General features: G+C 44.8%; 2 protein-coding genes and 1 long non-coding RNA gene across 12 annotated transcripts in view; 1 reads left to right on the top strand and 2 right to left on the bottom strand.

The window, feature by feature from the left end:
* Positions 1–2,550, bottom strand: part of KIF13A (kinesin family member 13A) — a 116,358-nt gene extending 113,808 nt beyond the window's left edge. For 2 of the 9 annotated variants that reach the window (XM_065052312.1, XM_065052313.1), the window contains exons 1-2: positions 2,118–2,541; positions 1,754–1,844 (exon numbers count right to left, since the gene is read on the bottom strand). In XM_065052312.1, the coding sequence (XP_064908384.1) occupies positions 1,754–1,844; positions 2,118–2,172 (146 nt within the window). In that variant the 5' untranslated portion in view covers positions 2,173–2,541. Of the gene's footprint in view, positions 1–1,753; positions 1,845–2,117 lie in introns of all 9 variants that reach the window. The other 7 variants (XM_065052314.1, XM_065052316.1, XM_065052319.1 and 4 more) reach the window with 6 other exon arrangements.
* Positions 2,452–10,344, top strand: LOC110366282 (uncharacterized). Its single transcript, XR_010470243.1, has 2 exons — positions 2,452–2,578; positions 4,155–10,344. It is a non-coding gene; the product is annotated as an uncharacterized LOC110366282 (long non-coding RNA).
* On the bottom strand, positions 6,868–21,548 carry NHLRC1 (NHL repeat containing E3 ubiquitin protein ligase 1). Of its 2 annotated transcripts, XM_065052327.1 has the most exons (4): positions 19,792–21,548; positions 17,643–17,803; positions 8,901–8,994; positions 6,868–8,094 (listed from the first exon to the last, which is right to left on the bottom strand). In XM_065052327.1, the coding sequence occupies exon 1, from the start codon at positions 21,508–21,510 to the stop codon at positions 20,347–20,349; it is 1,164 nt and encodes a 387-aa protein (XP_064908399.1). In that variant the 5' UTR covers positions 21,511–21,548; the 3' UTR covers positions 6,868–8,094; positions 8,901–8,994; positions 17,643–17,803; positions 19,792–20,346. The 2 variants fall into 2 exon arrangements, with proteins under 2 accessions (XP_064908399.1, XP_064908400.1); XM_065052328.1 differs by lacking the exons at positions 6,868–8,094; positions 8,901–8,994 and adding an exon at positions 12,453–15,280.
* Positions 21,549–22,503: the final 955 nt, after the last annotated feature.

Raw genomic sequence — 22,503 nt, 5'->3', positions numbered from 1 at the left:
GTGAGGCGGCACACAAGTGTCACAGCTCACTCCTGAGGCTCTCGGCACACAATCAGAAGCCAATTCCAATGAAGTAAGATAATTCATAATATAGATATTAATGCCAGATAAACACAAGCTCTCAAAAGACAGAGGGTCACTTCACAGTCTCACTGAATACCTGTGGCCAATGTGCACAACAAGCAAAACTCACAGGTTACAGGCTCTTTATTAAAACATCTGGCCCTTAAGCTCTTTAGTCTACTGAAATAATGATTTTAAAATCTTAATTCTGTTCTTGCTTTGCCATTTGTATTTCATGTTTTATACCTGTCAAATCCACTCACTTTAAAGAATTAGTGTTATTACAGCAGTGTTGTGATGGAGGTCATATACACACTTCAATAAACGGAAGGCGGGAAACAAACACCAAAACTTTCTAAAATAGAATAGTCTCAAGAAAAAACAAGATTTCCATTTTACAGATTGGATGCTACGATCCAAAAAGGCAGCATGGCTTGTAGAAGATGACACAAAGATCTGTGCAAGGAGGAGGAAACCAGCACAGATCTTTCAAGACCCAGGCCAGCCCATTAGCCACAACACGGTTCTGAAGACAATGTAAATTGGATTTAAGTTAAAATGGTGTGATTACAGCTGTTTTCCAGTATATGGATTAACATGAGAAGCACCTTCGCAACTTGGACACGTCAAAACAGAAAACGTCTCAACCTTTTCTGCTGGAAAACTATATAAACATGACACACTGCCTTTGAAAAAAAAAATAAAATAAAATAAAATAAAACACATTCTCACACTACAATTTCTTCATAACGACTATGAACTCAATCAAAAATATTCTTAATAAAACCTTGAGCAGTATGAACGTGTTCAGATTAAAATCTCCATAACCATGCAAACATTTTCACATTCTTCAGCATTAAATACATTTCACAAATCAACTTTAGTTGAGCAGTCAACAGGTAACTGAAGAGATAAGCATACAACGTAACTATTCCCCTTGCACCTCCCTGTCTTTCCCCACACTCCCTCAAAGGAAAGAAATCTTTTCCTGTTCTGATCTATTTTTACAGTCTAGTGCATTGGTATTTTGGATTATTTCCAAGGGTATTCTTTACTGGGGCATCACAACTAAACGCCAGATTTCAAAATTATTTTAACATATTCTCATAGGCTACTTCACAGAACAACACTGAATTAAAAAAGGACCTACCAATTACAACCTTTTCAAATGTAAATACGTTAAAACCTAGTAAACAAACTACAAAAAAATACCTTGCATAAAAGTCAGATTCTGCTTCTTATTCTCCCACAGGTTACATTAAGTTATTAGCAGTCTGCACACAAGATAAATTTCTGAAAACGGCACGCACAGTCGGTTTATGTCCTTACCTAATCAACAGCTTTCTGTTCTTTTTTTGAGCAGTGAATCAAGAATCAGCTTTTAAGCCTGGGAGGCCAGTAGGGGATCTTCTGTCTCCGTATCCCAATCTGGGTACCTCGACTCCCCTCAGGAAGCCAGGAGAAGAGGCTCTGGTCCTTACCTCCCAGGGATGCAAGCCCAACCCGGCCATCTCTGGCTGGAGCTCACCCTCGCCCGCTTACCCCCACCCCCAAAAGGCACCGAGCAAGACCCCTAGGACCCCGCCGCTCCCCTAACAAAGCCGGCCGCCGAAGCGTCTGCGAGGGTGAGGCAGAGAAACGGGGGATGTTTTGGGGACACGGCGACCTGTTGTTTTGTTGTTTTTTTTACCTTTCTCCCTGCTTGGTGTTGGAAGGCGGAGGGTGAAGCACAGTCTGGTTCCCTTCCATCTCCACGATGCACTTGGTATTCAGGTCCAGCTCTGCAAGGCGACACGGCGAGGGGCTGTACCCATGGCCACAGCAGCCCCTCGTCTCCTCGCACGCCGGGGCAGCTCGCCCCCCGCCGGCTCCCCCTCGGGGCGGGGGGGGAGGCTCTCACCCCTGCCCGAGCGAGGGGCTGCGGGTGCGTGTGAGGGGGTTCGTCCTCCCGCCTGCCCGGGCGCCTCAGGCGCGCCCCGGTGCCGCCCTCTCCCCACACCCCCGCTGCCTCCGAGACCCCGCCGCCCCCTTCCCCAGCGCCGCCCGACGGTTACCTCTCCTGTTCATCGGCCGGACCCTGACGGCAACTTTCACCTTGGTGTCCGACATCTTCCCCCGCCCCGTCCCGGGAGCGCCGGGCGGCCCCGCTCAGCGGCAGCGGCGGCTCGCGGCCTCGCAGCGCCGCGCACAGCGACACGGCGGAGTGCCAGCGTCCATGCCGGGCAGAGGTGAGGGCGGGGGGCCGGGGCAGGCGGGGAAGGCGAGAGGCGACGAGGGAGGGAGAGAGGGAGGGCGAGGAGGAGGGTCCGGCGCCGGGGAGGGCGGTGGTGGCTCAGCCCCAGTCGCCTCCCTGCTCAGCCGCGGTCCGCAGCGGCTCTGGCTGCTGACGGCCTCGTTTGCATAACTGCTGCTGCTGCTCCTGCCGCTGCGCCTGCCGCCGCCTCCCCTCCAATCCCAGCCGCCATCTTCCGCCTCCTCCCGCCGCGCCGCCGGGATTGCAGCGCCCAGGCAAGCGGTGAGGGGGCAGGGAGAGACCGCGGCGCCGGAAAGGGACGGAAACTCACGAACGCCTTCGGAACGGGGTGGGGAGGTGGAGAACTCGCCCCCACACACAACGGACGGCCGCTGCCGCCCAGTGAGCATGCGCGAACGGCCGCTCCTTGCAGTGGCGATAGGGGCAGGAAGGTGGCGCTGCCGCGCTCGCCTGCGCATGCGTAGAGAGGGCGGGGGAAGCCGGGCGGTGCGCGTTGCCCTGGCGCTGCCTGCCCGGCTGCGGGGCTGCTGCGGGGAGCGAGGCTGTCCTGGGGTTCACAGAGGCGGGAACGGGGTGTCGGGCCTGTCCTCGTCCCCATGCCCTCAGGGCCTTCCCGAGAGTAACCGCCACGGCTTGTGCAGATGTACGGTGTTACCATAAACCCACCGGCTCGTCCAAATGGACATCAAGTTTCCTTGAGGCAAGGCAAGGCCACAAAGAAAGGCCTACAAATTGTGTCGAACTAAATGTCATCGTGCTAGGGCATTTTTTTTTTTAACAAAAGATGTGCAATGCTCAATTAGAAAACAATGGCCTGCCAGGCATAGTCCTGGTGCTAGCACAGATGACCTGAGTGAAACATAGAATCACAGAATCATTTTGGTCAGAAGACACCCTTAAGATCATCAAGTCCAACCATAACCTAACTCTAGCACTAAATCGTGTCCCTAAGAACCTTGTCTATGCGTCTTTTAAACACCTCCAGGGATGGCAACTCCACCACTTCCCTGGGTAGCCTTTTCCATTGCCTGACAACCCCTTCTGTGAATCAATTTTTCCTAATATCCAGTCTGAACCTCCCCTGGCACAACTTGAGGCCGTTTGCTCTTGTCCTATCACTTGCTACTTGGCAGAAGAGACCAACACCCTCCATGCTACAAACTCCTTTCAGGTAGTTGTAGACAGCGATCAGGTCTCCCCTCAGCCTCCTTTTCTCCAGACTAAACGGCCCCAGTTCCCTCAGCTGCCCCTCATCAGACTTGTGCTCCAGACCTTCCACAAGCTTTGTTGCCCTTCTCGCTCCAGCACCTTAATGTCTTTCCTGTGGAGGGCTGGAAGTGGTGCTGCACCTCGATGTGATGGAACAACAAGCCCTGCCCTGGCCCCAGCCTGTGCTTCACCTCCTTGGGACAAGGCTGCCTACAAAGTGCTGGGGCCGCTCGTGCCACACGGCTTTTCCAGGCAGTGACAGGCCACCACTGACAAGTGCCTGCCCAAACACCACAGGACAGAGTTGTGTCCGTCTACTAGATGCGAGTTCAACGTCGGGGGAAAGCATTACAAACAGCAGTGCATTACCCCAGCAACCACGAACCCCAAGGACGGCTGAGCTCCCAGTGGGCAAGCCAGGAAAGATTTTTAGTTAAAAGTACAGTAGACTGATGATCTCAGGATAGCCTTCTTTTTGAAGTTTCTTGTTAAAACTTTGTTTTCTCCCTGGGAATGTTTCCTTAGCTTCAGTAAAATGTCTTCCAAAGAATCTATTCTTATTGTTGATGCAGCTAACCAGTAGGAATCCCAGTGCAAAATAGTGATGCCTGTAACATTTCCTTGACAGAAAAAACAGGTTCAAACCCAAATGGGATTATTCTGTCTACTCTGGGGCTGAAGCACTGTAGAAAGATGGCCTAAACAACAAATGATGGATAGCTGCACTGAGAAAGAGCAGACCTTTCAAACAGGTAAAAACAACAGATGGAGCTTAGAAGATCAACCATCCCCCTGGCTGCCAACACACCAGCCAGAAGAGCCCTGCAAAGCAACTGAGAAAAATATCTCTGGAGGAGGACCGGCTGCCCCACACAGCCATGGCTTGCAGGAATGCTGAAAGGAAATGAAAGACGCACTTAGTGCAGTGAAACGTTACCATATAGAGCCGGGCATCTTAAGAACATTGGCAACAGAAGCTGGGTCACATGGATTTCTTGCCTGTGGAAGAAGGCAAAAGGAATGAAGTTCGTTATGAAATGCATTGTAAGCATGTGGTTCAATGAGTAAAGAAAAGAATGATGTTGAAATGAGACATCCTACTTGTGACTGTAGACTCTAAGAACCCAGATCAAAGTAGGCACTGGCTCAAGATAAGGCATGAAGTCTGAAATGGCTGCACAGAAAGGGAGTTCTTCAGTGAAACTTGGACACTTTTGGGAAAGAGAAGACAGCCAACAGATTCTTCACTATGAGGGTGGGGAGGCACTGGAACAGGCTGCCCAGATAAGCTGTGGACGCTCCATCCCTGGAAGTGTGAAAGGCCAGGCTGGATGGGGCTTTGAGCAATCTGGTCTAGTGGAAGGTGTCCCTGCCCACGTAAGAGGACTTGAAACCAGACGATGCTTGAAGTTCCTTCCAACCCAAACCATTCTATGGTTCTGTGATTCTGTGAAAGAGAAAATATTCCATCTCGATTTTCCACATCTTAGTGGAAAAACTACATCATTGCAAGATTAAATAAAAACAATTATATTAGCTGAAGAGAATCTAAAGCGCGTCTATGAAATTGACTGTGATTCTGCCTGTGGGAAGAGTTTTGAGAATAAATTTTCACTAATGTCTGGAACAGGCTTATGAATTATATTCTGCCATTTGCAGGTACAGAAAGCCAGCTATGCAAAAGCATTTGAAAAGGGAGATGTGACCTAGTTTGTTCTAATACAAACCATAGCTGTTCTCTTCTTGTGAAATCATGCTTTTTTCCTAGTGTTAGGTAATTGGGAAAAAGGATTTTTGCTCTATCATTCACATCAATGTGCCCTGAAAAACAACTGCCAAGGTGCTGGTTCCTCTGAGTTTTTCTGTCCTCTTGAGGAAGGGTTTTTGGCAACATCTGTACCATGACCTGACAAGATCTATTAGGCAGCACGCATGTAGCAGAATATAATTCCGTTCTCCGTTAAACCTCTGACATTATGGCAGAATAGGAAGGAAGTTGCGTCATGGGACCCAATGAGATCATTAGGTAGCGCAAAGAGCAATCTGTGAAGGACCGTGAGAAGTGGGTGCAATTCAGGCCAATGAGATGTTTCTCTTCTGGCATTGTATTTCCCCATTGAACACAGCTACCATATGGAACCCTTTACATTTCTGCCTTTGCTACTGGTAACAACCGTGGATGAATGTCTCTCACCTGTCAGCATTTGTTAGTTTGATCAGTTTACATGCCCCAGGGGAACTGGCAAGAGATACTGATGGGTCATTCACCCATCAGCATTATCTGCCAGCTATCCCAGACATGCTGACGGATGGATGGATGGATGGATGGATGGATGGATGGATGGATGGATGGATGGATGGATGGATGGGTGGATGGGAGATACCAGATGAGAAATGACAGCTTACTGCTTCGGCAATGAAAAAAGATGAGAGCCGGAGAAAGTGGAGACTGATGGCGGGTTAGGGGAACAGGGATGGGAACAACAGGGACAAAACCATTTGAAGCCATCCTTCCCTGATTTCCTTTTCCTGTCCTTGCTTTCCTCCAACCCCTATTTTGTTCTGGTTCTGCACCACTGCAATCAAGAGGAATTTTGCAGCATTAACAGAGCCAGAATTGAATCTTTGTCTCTTGCTTTCCATCTGTTTAATTTTTGTTTCTTCTCTTTCAGCATTTCCACACATTTGTCCATCGATCCGCAGTTGCATATTTGCTCTATGCAAAGAGCATAAAGAAAATATCGCTCCTTACTTTATTCTGGTGGGAGGTTCCAGCTGCTCCCTACCTTCCCAAGGCACAAGACAGATAATGTGACTTGACATGAAGGCATGCCCATGTCTTCCCATCTGTTCTGAGCAGGAGGCTCAATTGCTCTACTTCATGACATGGAAAAAGGGCAGCGATGCTGTGCACCCGGAGTCGATGCCTGAAGCCCTGCCAGTAGGGCAGAGTGTTCCACTGACCTCCTTTCTTCACTGAAGGGCAGGGACAAATATGCAAGAATATGCATCTTGTCAGCAGCGTCCCCAGCGCATATCTTGCTGTGCCTGACTGGTGCACGCTGTCACTGACACGTCTAACTTCATCTCGTGTCACAGGAGCTGAAGAGGAGGAGCTGGCAGCACAGATTTCATAGGAGGCAGAGCAGTGTTTTTCTTTCAGTGTTGAAAGTGTCAAAAAGAAAGACAGTGTGTTTGATTTTACAGCACCCAAAGTCCGAAAGATGCTTACAATGAAGGTTTTCAGTACCAAATTTAACCCAAGGCATGTAAGAGTGACCAAAATTAAGGGGTTTTTTTTGTGTTTCCAAATTTTTACTAAGCATTTTTTAAAATTAAAATTCACAGAGAAGACAAACCTTTATTTTCAACCCAAACACTACACAGCATCATCCATTCTGAAAAAAGAAGAGGTAAAATGAACAAACAATATATACTGAAACCAACAGACATTTTTAAGGTTAATAATCTAATATATTACACTTTCATTAGGAAAAAGCATAGGAAGAAATCATAGCTCTAACAAAGTAATTGATTAACCTTCCACTGATGTTGGTGAAAAAGAAGAATGAATAATGATTTGGGTTTTTTTTAAATAGCATTTAGAAAGAGGCCTGGACATTCTAGAAGGGAGAAATATTCCTATTGGAGGGGTGGGATAAAATACAACCTTATATCTGTGACAGGGCAGAAATTAGTGTCATGCTATGCACATGAACTTTTATTGTTCATTGACTAAAAACAGACATTTAGCAAGCAGCTAGGGAAGCAAGTCCCTGCCCATAATTGTACACTGGGAACCAAATTTCTGTCTCCCACACATCACCAGACTTTTCAAGTAACCTGACCAGACAGGTGTGTTGAATTCACAAGAAAGTACACGAGGGCAGGATTTTACCCAGCGCTCTCAGCTAGGTTTTCAGGCTGCTTTTCCATTTCCTTTTTGCTCCAAATTCAAGCTGGACATTAGTCAGGCTGGATGTTTGCCACCTCTGTCTTACCAGAGATCTGTTTTGACTGTCTCTTAAGCTGTGCTGGAGGCATGAAAATCATCTTCTATTTCCAGCGTATTTATGGCAACACTCTGTGCCCAGAAAGGGGCCGTGGTGACAGATACTCTTCTGACACTCAGCAAGAAGTAATTTTAATTGCCAATGTTAGGGATAAATGCAGAATATATGCACCTAAACATTATCCTGCCTGAGAGATGCTGCTCAGAGCTACATGAGATGGCTGACTGTTGCATATTTAGATTCCTGCGCAGTACATTGCTTTTAACAGGCCCTGCGGTTTAAACTTACCTCAGCTCTGAACAGAGTTGGCTTACAGGCTCTTCCAGTGCTGAATGGACTGACTTTGTTCTTACAGGCTAATTTATCGATGTTTTAAATGACCTGTTTGGCTTTACCTGGATGGGGTCCTAACCCCTGCTAGGACCCTATCTCTGCCTCCACACCCACCCTGGGTGTCTGAGAGAAGATCACACGCTGGGATCAGAGGTGAACAATTACAGCTAATGTCCTCGAGGCAGGTGCCGCTACATCTCCATCAAGCTGAAATGTTCCTTGCTGTAGGGGGAAAAATACAGAATCATAGAATCAATCATATCAATCATCTAGGTTGGAAAAGACCTTTGAGTCCAGCCATAATATCAAATGCAATTTCACGGATCAGATCAGACGTTTGATCCCTGCCTCTGATACAATATTGCAATAGTCTTTAAAACTCTTCATCCTAATATTCAGCCCAGTAGATGAGACTAAGCCATCTGTGGAAGGAGCTGCTCAATTTTAATTACTTTTAACTACATGACTGTTCACCTTCGCTCCACTGACTGAAGAACAAGGGGCAGGGAGCTCTCTTCCCCATCTCCTATCACTTACCAGGAAAAAATAGTTTAAAATTACTGTGGAAATGTTAATGGTCTTTGCTACCTACAAATGAAAAGTCATATTAATAGAAATAAATGAGCTTAGATGCAGACTAAGACACCTATAGACAAGAAACTGATGAGAAGCAAAAAAGGAGAAAAAAGTAGCAAGAATAATTCTTTGTATTGCTCAGTTACAATTCCCTACACTCTGGAAGTCTGATTGAAGATTTTACTGAATCCAAAGTGAACCTCTCTGTCATCTCAGGAGGCATTTGCTTTATGGCAGGGAATTTAACATCCCTGCAATCCTAAACTCAGACATGGGGAGTAGTTCTGTCCTCTGATAGCTAGTTGGGTGCTATGCAGCTCAAATTCCTTAGCTGTCAGGGAAATAATGGGTAGATGGGTTTGTTTACATTTTTGTTGCTATTGATGTTAATTATGTGTATGCCATCCCTTTTTCACCTCAGGAAACACCCCAGCCCCGACTCAAATACCTACCTTAATTTGCTTATACTGGGGAGAGCCCAGATTCACAATCAAGTGATACCATAACGAAAACATATAGTTGGGACTGTTATACTTGAATTATTTCCTGCAGTGAAAGAGAAGGTATGGGTGACATTTTAAAAAGCATTGTTGAGAATCCACCAGGAAAATTCAGTACAGTATTTAGGGAAGAGGAGTTCAAACTGGAACAGACCCACAAAAGGGTTACTGGGAGGACTGGGGAGTGGTGAACATTATCAAACAACAGCAGACTAGAAAAGTTCGGTTTGTTTAGTCTGGCAAAATGAAGACTGAGGGGAGATTTGGCTGTTTATGCTTCCTTTCAGGCCAGTTAAAAGCATGGTGCTACTCAAGTTCAAGGAAAACACTAGCGCAAGAACAAATGGGCGTAAACTGTCTTTCATGCAGCCCTTTTATTCTGGGCTGCATTAGGAGGACAGCTGCCAGCAGGTCAAGGGAGGGGATTCTTCCTCTCTGCTCAGCACTGGTGAGGCCCCATCTGGAGTGCTGGGTTCAGTTCTGGGCTGCCCAGCAGAAGACAGAGATGAATTTACAGGAGTGAGGCCAGTGCAGGGCCACAAAGATGGTTAAAGGACTAGAGCATCTCTCCTATGAAGAAAGGCTGAGAGAGCTGAGGCTGTTCAGCCCAGAGAAGAGAAGGTTCAGGGGAGATCTTATCAATCTGTTTAAAAAACCTGAAGGGAGGGTCCAAAGAATCTGTAGCCAGGCTCCTTTTCAGTGGTGTCCACTGACAGGACCAGAGGTAACGGGTACAAATTGGAACACAGGACGTTCTCTCTGAACTTCAGGAAATACTTTTTGACTGTGAGGGTGACTGAGCACTGGCACAGGTTGCCCAGAGAGGCTGTGGACTCTCCCTCCTTGGAGATATTCAAAAGCCATCAGGACATGGTCCTGGGCAGCCTGCTCTAAGTGGCCCAGCTTGAGCAGTGGGCTTGGACAAGGAGACCTCCAGATGTCCCTGCCAACCTCAGCTCTTCTGTGATTGTGTCTTGGAACACACTCAGGCTGGAAATAAGTTGACTTCTACCCCTGGAGGAATGAACAGTCTCCTACACAGAAGACCAGAGGACTAAACCTAGCTAATTGTAAGAGTGAGCTTGATTGTATTAGAAGCCATGACAGCAGGGAACCTGTCCTGCTGACCCTACCAGACACAGGCTCCTATATAGTCTTTAAACATCATGGTGATAATAGTTTATGGTAGTGGCAAGGAAAGGAAAAGGAAAGAGTTTTGTACTGTTAAAAAAGTAAGAGCACAAGGTCCCAAAGGAATTGACATCACCTACCTCTGCTTAATATAACTATTGAGTTATGAAAAGGGATTGATGTTAAATTAGTAGAGATATATAATTTTTTTCCTTGTTTTTTCTTCTCTTTTCCTTCTATATATTAGTAGAAATCAGATGCTTCTCCTAAGAAACAACAAACTGCCACAGCTAGTTTGTAATGTTATTTACAATTTAAATCAGCAGGCAGGCCCCAGTGAACTGAAGAAAAGGACAACCCTCCCATTATTTCCCCTACCCAGAAAGCTCTTGCCCCTCTTCATCTTTATTATAAGGAATGTCTGGTATGTGAGCGTCACTCCAGCACATCCCTGTGGCTCTCTTGTGACTTCAAGTCCCAAATTGAGACTAAGGGCACTTGTGAGCAGGAAAGCCAGCTCAGGAATGCTGTACAGAGCATCACTAATTATTATGCATTTGCTAAGTGCAGGTGTGTGCCGTAACACAGGTAGAAAAAGTGAGTCTGCAGCCTCCAAGTCTCTTCAGTCAGCAACTGGATACTACACACAGTCTGTCTGACATACAGCAATGCTCAGACTCTGTTTTCAGAGTTGTGCTTTTTTTCTCAGTAGGGATGAATGGGAAAGCTGTAAACATAAAGAGGCTGGTTAGTGGCAGCAGCCTCTTGAAACACACGTGCAGCATTCTTAATAACCCTTTTGCACCCAGTCACAGTCCCCTTGTTGGTTTATTTTCTGATTTCAGAGAGAAGCTGAACTTTGCTGGCTACCCTGTGTGAAACTTGGAACCTGGGCTCTGCCCTTGGGAGGACAAGAAGGGTGGGGAGGGAGGAGTGCATCTACCAAGCTTGCTTATTAAATGAGCTGAGCTAGTAACCACGCTGGCCAAGCCAAAATTTCTCCTTACGCAATTACTTTTTACTGATGCCTGCAAATATGTGCTCCAGCCAAACATGCGTTATCTTTCTAAAGCAGGAGTAATTACATTTATACAGTCCTAAAATTACATTTGGTCCTTTGAAGGCAACCACCAGGCTGATGTGGCCCCTGGTGAAAATGAGTTGGACACCTCTGGTCTAAAGTTTGGAGAAGAAAAGAAGCTCTTGCTTGAAATAGATTAGAAAGAAGAACAGTATGCACTGGGAGGTCAGGATGTGAGGAAGATAAGTGAGGCAAAGCCTTGAGAGAGAAGGTGGAATGGCATTTCCTAAATTGTATGGAAGTCAGCTCAGCACAGATCTTGGGTCTATCTGCTGTCTGTTGAAGTCAACAGGAAGATTCACATGACGTTCAACAGGTTTCATCAGTTCCCATGTAAGGTGGAAACAAGTGCTAAAGGTGCTAATTAAGCTGCATAACAAGACTTGAGATCTTTTATTTAGAAAACAAAACACCCAATTTACTCCTCCTCCCAGTTCTCCCCAGTGTGACACAAACATATGAAATATAATCATCTGCTATCAACAACAAAAAAATTATCAGGAGCAGATCATACTCTCATTTTCAGATTGAAGACTGTCAAATAGTGCAACCACTGGGTGTCCTTTGTTGCCGTGTCACTTCAAATTTAATCGTCTTTGATTCAGGGCAAAAAGGCTTGCTCTTCACAGGTGAAAACACTTAGAGGAACAGCCAGCCTGTGTAGGCTTCCAAGCTTCTTGTAGTCTGACTACACCAGCATGTGGTAGGAAACTCAGACCAGTAATAGGAGTCAGTGAATTCTTATGTAGTGTTTCCCACAGTCACTATTACAAATGGAGCTACAAGGGGGAACGGGGGTAGGAGGGTACCTAAAACTGTTAGTCCACACACAGTTTATACTGTACAGTCCTTCACCCCTTTTCTCTGCTGTTATAAAGCTTGCAAACCTGTCTCCCAAACGCATTCCCTGAATTACTTAAGTCACTTCCCACCATTCATATTGTGATCTGAGGTTTCCTCCTTTTAATCTCACAGATTAAAAGATGAAAGATGAAAGGCTGTTTTAGAAAAGAAACACGGCAAAATAAAACACGGACAGAACCTCTAGGGGAATCAATCTTTCTTCTGAAATCAAAACGGTGTGAACACACAGATACACTACACAAAACAGTTCTGGAATGGACTAAACAACCAACTGGGAAGAGTGGGTAAGGATTTTGAAAAAGGCACAAATAGGAACAACATAGTTGAATTTCGGAAATCAAAAATTTAGGCTTATTGTCAATAAAATTGATTTGAGATTCAAGTTTAACACAAGCAAAAGGCTAAAAGTCCCTCACTCAATACAGATGTTTTAAGAAAATTCATGGGTTTTATTTCTCCAGTGAGAGAGATAAAAGAAAAACAAGATTCACTTTTGCTTTCAAGGTATACTTTTTCTGAGATGCTGGGTTTGGTTTTTATCTCAGTAACACTGACACAGTGGAAATATGGGAAGAATAATATCAGCTGCATTTTAATGATAACACCATCCAAATACTGAACAGCTTTATGAATATCACAAAATAAATGATAAATAGACCCATAGTTCTAATCCTAGACCTGGGACACCTTCAATGTCACTTGCCATACTAGGGAAAAAACAGTGCTCTTTTCACTTGGTCTTTAAAGGCCAGCATTCCTCCATCTGAAATCAAACAAAAAGTGGCTAGCTACCCTGCAACCTTAGAAATCTTTTCACATAATCTTCTTGGGACCTAAAACCTCCAATGTCATCTCTACTATAGTGAAAATGCTGTAACTTTCCTAACCTACTGGCTAAGACAAGTAACCTCCTCCTCCTCAGGGTCTGCAAGAGCATTTCAGGTATAAGGTCTCCACTGATGCCAGTCCAGAGTGAGTCTTGCTCCAGATTGCTGGTTACTGAAGCAACCACGCATCCCAAAAGCAGGGTGTGATACCGATCCACTTAGTCTGATGGAGTGTTAGGAACCAGGCAAGTGTTCAGTATGTTACGAAGGAATAAGTGAGACAAGCTACACCATTACATTAAGTTTGTTCCACAAAAGATTTCTGATGTTGAAAGTCATAATTAGGTATAATATATTCTAAACATCTACAGGGCTTTCAGCACGTAAAAAAAACAAAGCAGCATTCCCAGAAATTGTCATAATAAAGGCTGTTGCAAAGGCTCCTCCAGGGCAAACCTCTGCACTAGCCTGAATCTCCTTGACTTCAAGCCCAGTCCTGCAGCGTTTATTTATGTGGACAATTCCATTTGCTGTACTCATGACTGCACAGATAAACTATTCATGACAGAGCAAGCCTCAACTCAAACAAGTCACTTTAAGGAATAATGAGAATAGAAAAAGACTAATACATATATTTGAAATACTTCTGGCTCCATAGTATCATGCTGTAAGTTGAGAGGAAGCTGGTGCAGAACTCACTGAAGAGCCCTGTTTCCTACCTAATTAAGGACAATGACAAATAAAGGAGCCAGGCACATCCTTTTCATATGGAAATGATTATACATTTTTAATACTTAATCTGACTCTTTTTAAGAGATTTCTTATAAAGCATATCTTTAATGACTTTACATTTCTTCTCACATTAGCTCCTTAGTCTGCGACGGTAAAAGACACATTTGTTCTCTGTTTCTTACTTTCAATACAGGTCAGTAGTTACTGAATACTGATTTGATATTGGTTAAATTCCACAGCCCATATTATTCAGGAAATCATGCTGGGTGAGCATTAATACTTTCCTTCAGGTTTTATCTTTTATCTATTTATATTTGGAACAAAGAACAGTAAATGAGTTACTTCCTGTGAAAATGTAGGTGTGATCATCATTCTTTCAAGATCATCTTCTTTGTATTAACAGTTTCAAAAGCAAGCTTTCAGAAAGGACAGCTTATCTTTTTGCCTTTTTTTTTTACACCTTCACAGTTTTCTCAAAATAAATTATTTCATTTTCCCAGATATAATTGTCTCTCTCTAATACTATATCCTGCTTAAAATTGCCTAGCCTTTATTCATTATGAAGCATATAACTATATTTAGAGTATTTTAAATGGTTTACAGAATCTTCTGTCTAGCAAAATTTTGCTGATTTAAAAAACAACATATTCAATGAAAGCAGGATTTGTTCTCACCTCAACTCACTGCCCATATAGTGCTAACCTACGAACAAAGAACAAAAATTGCCTAAAGAGGGATCTTTAGAAAAATATTATATATGTATTTATTAAATTATAGTGAGCATACTTCCCTAAAGTGCTTAGTTTGCTCCAAATCTTCATTTCCCACAGATTTTTGTTACAGATACAGAGCTGAAAGTGATAGCTCTCCTAAGGATTACCATCTGAAAAGTGCCTAATTGTGTCTGGGAAATCTGTTCAAATGTAGGTTATTCCCCTGCCAGAGGTCAATAATAATCAAGAGGCAATGGCCCTTATAATCTTGTCCATTTTCCAGGCTAAAATGCTTCACCTCCTAAGAATGCATGGGAGTGCTCTGTGGTCTGCCTTGGTGGAGTTCGCCCCCTGCTTAAGCCACAGACACCTTTCTTTTTTTTTTTCTCCTTTTCAGTGTCAATCTCTTCTCCTCCTTTCTATCCTCAACATGAAATAAACAACTTGATCACCGCTGTGAGGCTTCACAGCAGTACATCTCCTTCCAGAGCATTTCAAAACTCTGAAACCACGCACCTTCATGGAGCACACTGGAAGCAATTGTATAGGAATACACCGTGGTTTAGAAAAGTATTAATTTCCATGGTTTGTAGGACACACCAAAGGAATTAGTAACAACAAGGTCATAAGGAAAGTGTTAAAACTTCCTCCAAAATCAGGAAGGCAACTCCCAGACAAGAGGATAATTAAACACAGACACTCCCTGCTTTATTAAGGCACCAACCATGTAATGGGAAGTCTGAGATCTAGTCTTAAGTCTGCCAAAGACTTCTCTTGACTGCAGCTGCAGGGCCAGAACATTTATATTGTGTTTGCCTCAAACAGAGGCTGGAGCGCCAAGTTCAAAAATATCTGCAGATCTTTTGGAAAGCAGTGGTGAGAAAAAGGCGTAAGTGCGCTGCATTGTCTGAGAATCTCTCCAGTGCTTTGAAGCTGTCCAGGAGAATCATACAGGTCATACTACAGAAGCACTCTAGAGAAAGCCTGTATGGTTAGGTAACAAAATCAAACATAAACATGTTATTATTAGCACATTTAGTTGAGATAACGAAGTTGGAAATGTAATGTGGAATGGAGGCACGGTCAACACCCACTTCAAGGAAGACAGAACTGGTAAATATTTCTCCCCCCTGGACTGATGTATGACCCGCAGCACCACATGGCAAAAGGAAAAATGCTGGATGCCTCTTTGGTTTAATGCATTTCAAGTTTAAAGATTTCCATGTTCTGCACATTTGGGATTTTTAAATGCAGGTAATGATAATTCCCCATCACATTCAGTAGCAGAAAGGGTTTGCTGAAGAGGAATCAAGTAGACAGACAGTTCATGTTCTCAGCTCATGACCAGTGGGGCTGAGCCAACCTTCTGCCTGGCGATGGCTGAGCATTGCATGGACAGGCAGACCAATACTGTATTTCAGGTCTACCTGGCCTGTTCCTCTTTCCAGTCAGTGACTGCATATGTGATGTGATTAATTTTGAAATCTTTCGGCAATTTTGAACTCTGTATGTGCTTATTTCCAATGGTAATCCCTACTTTATTTCCAGAGCCTCGTTTGTGCCTTCCTGCTGGCTCTGCAGCCTTCCCATCAAGTTAAACAAAGTAGACAAGACTGGGAAAAAGCCCCCATATTGCTGGGGGCTATACATTCCACCTGGAAGATCCTCTGTTTAGACGGAAGCACTTTTGGACACAGCTGGCCAAACCAGGAGAGCCTGCTGTATCAGATGAGCCAGCGACTGAAACAGCAATTGCTGGGGCTGGGGATGGACAGGGGTGATCAAGAAATGCCAGGACAGGTCTGACAAGAAGGTTACACAAGGCATTTCCCACCAGAATTTTCTAGACTAGGACAGTGGATTCTATATAGAGGCTTCTGGTGTACTTGTAGGGGAACTGAAGATAACAAGGGGAGAAAATACTACTATCAGTGAATTTAAACTGTCTCCACTGAGGATAGGCCTTGGGCACTTGCTGCTTTCCAAAGAATCTGTCACTTCTCCCGAGATGTCTGAATGAAGTGTGAGGTCTAGAACTCATTTTGCAAAATCTGTACATTTTTGCTTTAGTTATATTATAGTCCTGTGGAGGTAGGCTGTGTCTCACAGGTGACTTGTAAACTATAAGGAAGGGTCTCCTAGAAGAGTGAGAAAAAAAACCCAGACATCGGAGAGAAAGAAATGAAGGCAAATTCCTCCTGTGCAGGGTGCAACAGTACCACAACCCATTTAGGGAGAAAGCTTCTTATTTACCTCTGTAAACCTTTGCAGAAAGGAAAGGTTGCCTGTATTCAAGGCCATAATTTTGATAGACCCTGCTGTATAAAACTCTCAGTGTTCTGGGGGCTGGACATTACAGGAGGTTCCCTCTTTACCTGAAATCAGTCTATGTTAAAAAAAAATGCTATGATGGTGTTATGTCTGTGCTTTGTAAAAATATAAACATCAAACTGACATGCACAGCAATGTGGCTGGAGGGAATAGACAGATGGTCAAAAGGACAACAGCCAAAATTTAGTAATTTTTACCTTTTTTCTCCCTGTATTTCTTTATTGTTTTTATTCACCAATGTGAAAAATTGATCATATTATTTATCTAAAATTATTGTGTTCACAAGCAAAACAAAAGAATACATATGTGATGGGACACAATTTCAATACACATTTCTGAAACTCCTCTGCTTCCCATATTCCTAAACACTGTAAACATACCCTGGTATATTTATATGCTAGGATAGCAACCAGAGATCAGTGTTTAAAAATAAACCAAATATGAGTTACAGTGTGTGTGTGCAAAACAGACATAAAGTAGGGGCTGAAGAGATTACATTAGGGAAATATTGTCCATTATATTTGTTTGGGTTAAATCCAAGTTGTTAAAGCACGAGGTGCAGAGGGTTATGCAAAGTTTAGTTTAGGTTCTTTTTTCTAAATATATGCAATGGTAATTATCACTGAAGTGACTAGTCCCAAGTTACATTCTAGATGAAATTGCCAGCACTTTTTTCCGAGGGTGAGCACGCAACTAGCTGTCCTCGTTTTGAGTACCCCCAAACCCCAAAAACGTCACCTACCTAATGATACCTTTTCAAGTATGGGCCCTTCATCCTCTGCCATCCTACTCTCAGAACCCAAGGTTTTGTTCTGTTGAGATCTGTGACTAAATTGCAAGATTTGCAGATGAACAGATGCAGTATGTGTCTCATGGGCCTTTGAAAAGCAGATGGTATTAAGGTATCACCCTGAAGGCAACAGATAACTACAGTAGCTATAGGGGAAATGTGCATATATGCATAAAGGAAGAGGCAAGAGTAAGCAAAAACATCAAAAGCTTTTTAGTTTGTTACCTGCATATTGGTGGATCTGTCTCCCATTATCTCTTAAATTCTCCTGTGTGACCCAATAAAGGTTTCAGGTTTACTGCTGCATTTTCCCTTATATGCTGAAGAACTCAGAATTTTTAATACATGGTTTTATACAGTTCTTTAAGGCTTCTCAATTTAGGCACCTGCATCAAATGAATTAAGACAGAATGCAATGATTTCTTTGATGCACCAACCTTTATAACAAAAGGAAAACAGCTATATCATTCATAGAAAAAGTCTACATTTGCCTTCAGTTAGTCAGTAAAGCAGAGACTGCAGGAGATAGCACAAAGCAAACTAGGTAGAATAAAGGCACAAAGTTTATTTTGCTTACAAACCCAAACATCAAGTGATTTCTAGTCATATACCACAGGAGCAGAATGGGCAACAATGGGAGTTTTTGTGGATTTTAAAACAGCATGAGTCATGTATTTAAAAATCAGCATTTCAGCAGCTGGAAAGTTGCCTACATGGCAGCAGGGGCTAGGAAATTTGCCCATCCATGAGCTCAGTAGGAAAAACAAACTCCTGGTGCACACAAAGATTTGAGGAGATGAAAGCTCAGAGGAAAGGTCCAGGTCCCATAAGTGCCATTGCGATAAACTATTAATTATGTATCAATCCAGCATCCATGGTATTGCATGTGTTTTGAAACACAACAGTTCCCCAAAGGAAGTGTTATCTAATTGTTTTTATATCCCTACAGACCAATGCCTCCTTTGCATCTGGAGGAGAGTATATAATCCAGGGGGCTGCTTCTCTGAGTAAATTTCCTCCTCGACCCCTCAAGAGGGCTCCTGCTCAGGGCCATACACCTCCTCCTGCAGAATAGCCATGGGGTATTTCTGGTAACACCAAAGGCACTTACTGTGTGGCCTGGCAGAAGAGAAGGCTGGAAAAGACCAAATGTGCAGGTCCATATGGTTTTTGATAGCAACAAATGACCTTACAACAACTTTAGCAGGATATCTCCAAATAAAAAAAGAAACCATCTGTAGGGTAACTGCAATAGAGTTACTGGATTGTAACAGAGAAACCCATGATAAAAAGATATGAGGAGTTTTCACTAAATTATTCAATAAAGGAGTAAGCAAATCACACTTTATTGGCAGGTCACTGTTCAATTAACCTTTACAAATAGCTGCATTTAATAGATTTGTTTTGTTTATATAAATGTTAGCATAAGACAGATTAAAACATCATCTGAATTAGAGGGCTAAACTGCTCCAGTTTACAGTAAGTATTTACTGGCACAGCAGTACATGCAGCTATTAAATGCCCTAAAGTGAGACCAAAAGACAGATTAAAAAATTACTGACAGAAAGATTGCCTGTGAATTTCAAATACTCATTATTTCAGGTCTAAATGAAAGAAATTACCTCAAAAGTTTTATGTCATTTTAACCTACTCATCTCCACTCCAGAGAGCATTTGCACCTGATTTCCTTTTAATGCTGAACCTCCTAAGTAATCACTTAAGGAGCAGGTAAAAGCCTTAAAATGCAGCAGTGACTTCTAGTGGAGGTGCTTAAATCCTTCTCAAAATTATTCAGATATACCTTAATTTCCACAGTCCAATAAGGCAACAGAACTCATGTCCACAGTGAAACTATTTCCAAGGAAATACAAACTGGAGTAAATCTGCTGTGTATTCACAACCAATAAAGCCTCATTTGGAAGCTAGGAAAAAATGAACCTTATGTCCCCCTTTCTCTACTACTCACCAACATTGCAATTTTCAGTTAAATGTTGGATTTTGAGGCTCAAAAGTACCATATTAATGACTAAACAGAGAAGGGCAGTACTGGAAACCTCCCAAGCACAGCTGCATTACAAGCACAGCTGCATTACAAGCACAGCCAACTCCATTTTATATTTGCAGAAGTATTTGTGGTCTGAACAGAAACAATTCAGGGGCTTTTAGGGAAAGCTGCCCACGCTGCTAACCACACACCAGGTTATCTCTAGATGAAAACACAGACTTGTGCATTATAGAGAAAGACCAAGAGCTCCAGTATAACTCTAATAAAGGTGGGAATAAACTAGTACAGAGAAGAGCGCTCCCAGAAGTGCATTTCCCCAGTATGGAAAAAAATAGGCTCTGAGCACCGACCCACTTCACATTAACTCACTAAGCAGTGGTAGCTCCTCCATAGCAATGATCTTAGCTGGACTCGGGCGACCTTGAACTGAAGCTTCTGTTTCTCCTATGGTTTTGCCAAGCCAGTCTCCTTTCTCGTGCAGAAATCCTGGAAACAGAAACCACTCTGTCACTCTAATAAGCGTATCTATGCTTAATGAGCAATAATGAAAACTATGTGCTGGGAAAGGTAAACAAACAATGCATCACTTCCTCGCCCAGGTGCCAGTCTTTGATTACTCCATTCCAAATGTCATTGTTATTACTCATCAAAAAGTACCAAAAACATTTGGTTGTCAAGGAATGAAATACTTTTAAAATGCCAAATTAACTGCTGGCTACAGCCTGCAACTGCCAGGTCTTTTCTTGCGGATAGGCAAAAGACTCAATGGAAGTTTCGCAGTAAGCACAGCGTGTTGGCCAAAGACAGCAATTTCACTTAAAGCCCAGAAAACGCCTCCTCTCTAGACACCTACCAACACCAGAACTTTGCTTGCTTTATAGCCAAAAGCAGCTTGTACCCATAGCAGTGAGCACCTAAACCTGTTCACGTGGAGCTATATATTTTTATTGAATGATCACCGCTGTCTAAAATGACGAGGGAATTGTTTGCTGTATAAGTCAGTCCTACAGGATATGAAAGCCCGTGACTAATTAGAGGATTAAAGATGGGAAACTCCTCAGGTTTCCCTAAGCATATTACAGCCTGGCTACAGACATCTGTTACTATAACACGACCCTCTTTGTCAAAGGCCACAGCTGTAGTATATATTTTGGAGGGGGAAACGAGGTTCAGACCGAAGCTGTCCATCTGGCCAACAAGATCCATCTCTGCACTGAATATCTTCACTCGGGTGCTGCTGCTGTTCGGTCCTTGAGCTTTCAGGTGCTCTATCACTGCGACAGCACCCAAGGTCTGGGAGACTGCAACCCCTCTGGGGCTGGTGAGCTGAGACCGGATCATCTGACACTTCTTCAATTTCCCATTCTTGAAGTCGGCCGTCAGGCGATACAGAGCTCCTGCCTCCGAGTCGGTCAGGATCACTTCGCCCTCGGGGGTGGCATCCAAACCCCAAGGCAAACAGAAACCTTCCCGGACAGCCAGGACCCCCCTTCCATCAAAATCAAAGGCCTTCACTGCACGGTCCCCGCCATCGGTGACCACCACGTGCCCGTCCGGCATCACCGTCACATCAAGCGGGTACTTGATGTCGTTGCCCGCGTCCCCCCGTTCCCCGAACCGCTGCAGGCAGGTTCCGCTCGGCCCAAAGACGTGGATCCTCTTCTTGCCGTCGTGTGCCACCACCAGGCGTCCCGACCTCCGGCAGGCGGCCACCCCGGTGGGGTTGACCAGCGACCCCCAGCCTCCCAGCGACAGCCGGAGCCCCAGGCCCGTGGGGCCCGGCCCGGCCGCCTCTCCGCCGCCGCTCCTCCCCAAGGCCGAGGGGACGCTGTCGCCGGCGGGGCCCAGGACCTCCAGCAGCTGCAGCAGCGGGAGGCAGTCGCTGGTCTCGGCGGAGCCGCAGGCCCGCCGGCAGAAGGGACACTCCACCCGCCGGCGCTCGGGGCCGCTCAGAGCGCCCACGCAGCCCCGGCAGAGGACGTGCCCGCAGGGCAGGTTCCGCGGCCGCCGCTCCCCGCCGGGGCCGTAGCGCTCGAAGCACACCCGGCACTCCAGCAGGCTCAGCTCCGCCTCGTCCTCCGCCGCCATCCCCGCCGCGGCGAGGCGGGGCGGGGCCGGCGCTGGCCGAGGCGGCCGGGGGCGGAGCGGCGCAGCCGGCGGGCCGCCCTCCCCGGTTCTTTCGAAAAATGCAGGTTGCGCTGGCCCGCTGGCTGCATGCTTGCTTCTGCCAGCCTGGCCTGCGACACTCGGAAAAACCCCACGGCTTCTGCTCTTCACAGAATCACAGAATGGTTGGGGTTGGAAGGGACCTCTGAAGATCATCTAGTCCAACCCACCTGCTAAAGCAGGTTCACCCAGAGCAGATCACACAGAAATGTATTCAGGCGGGTTTTTAATGTCTCCAGAGAAGGAGACTCCACAGCCTCTCTGGGCAGCCTGTTCCAGTGCTCTGGCACACTCAAAGTAAAGAAGTTTCTCCTCATATTCAGATGGAACCTGCCATGTTTCAGTCTGTGCGCACTGCCCCTTATCCTGTCGTTGGGCACCACTGAAAAGAGTCCATCCCCTTGACACCCACCCTTGAGATATTTATCAGCATCTTCTTCTAGTCTTGGTGAATGATAATACACTACATTGCAAATGTATCCTTCCAGCATTTTTTAAAAGGAGCTGCCAAGGTGAGAAAGCCAGGTTAAGAAAGGGTTTTGAGAGCTCCAAATTTTGTAATTGTTAAAAATTGTGGTAGTATCAAGCAAGTTCACTGATGATACAAAACTGGGACGAGGGGTTGATACACCAGAAGACTGTGCTGCCATTCAGCGAGACCTGGACAGGCTGGAGGACTGGGCAGAGAAGAACCTGATGAAGTTCAACAAGGACAAGTGTAGGGTCCTGCACCTGGGGAGGAATAACCCCAGGCACCAGTACAGGTTAGGGGTTGACTTGCTGGAAAGCAGAACTACAGAGAAGGACCTGGGAGTCCTGATCAAGTTGACCATGAGCCAGCACTGTGCCCTTGTGGCCAAGAAGTCCAACGGTATCCTGGGATGCATTAAGAAGAGTGTGACCAGCAGGTCAGGG

This window comes from Columba livia, chromosome 2 (genome assembly GCF_036013475.1).
Source record: "Columba livia isolate bColLiv1 breed racing homer chromosome 2, bColLiv1.pat.W.v2, whole genome shotgun sequence".
Taxonomy (NCBI): domain Eukaryota; kingdom Metazoa; phylum Chordata; class Aves; order Columbiformes; family Columbidae; genus Columba; species Columba livia.
Note: the sequence above shows the minus strand (reverse complement) of the source record. Positions and strands in the feature narration are given on the sequence as shown.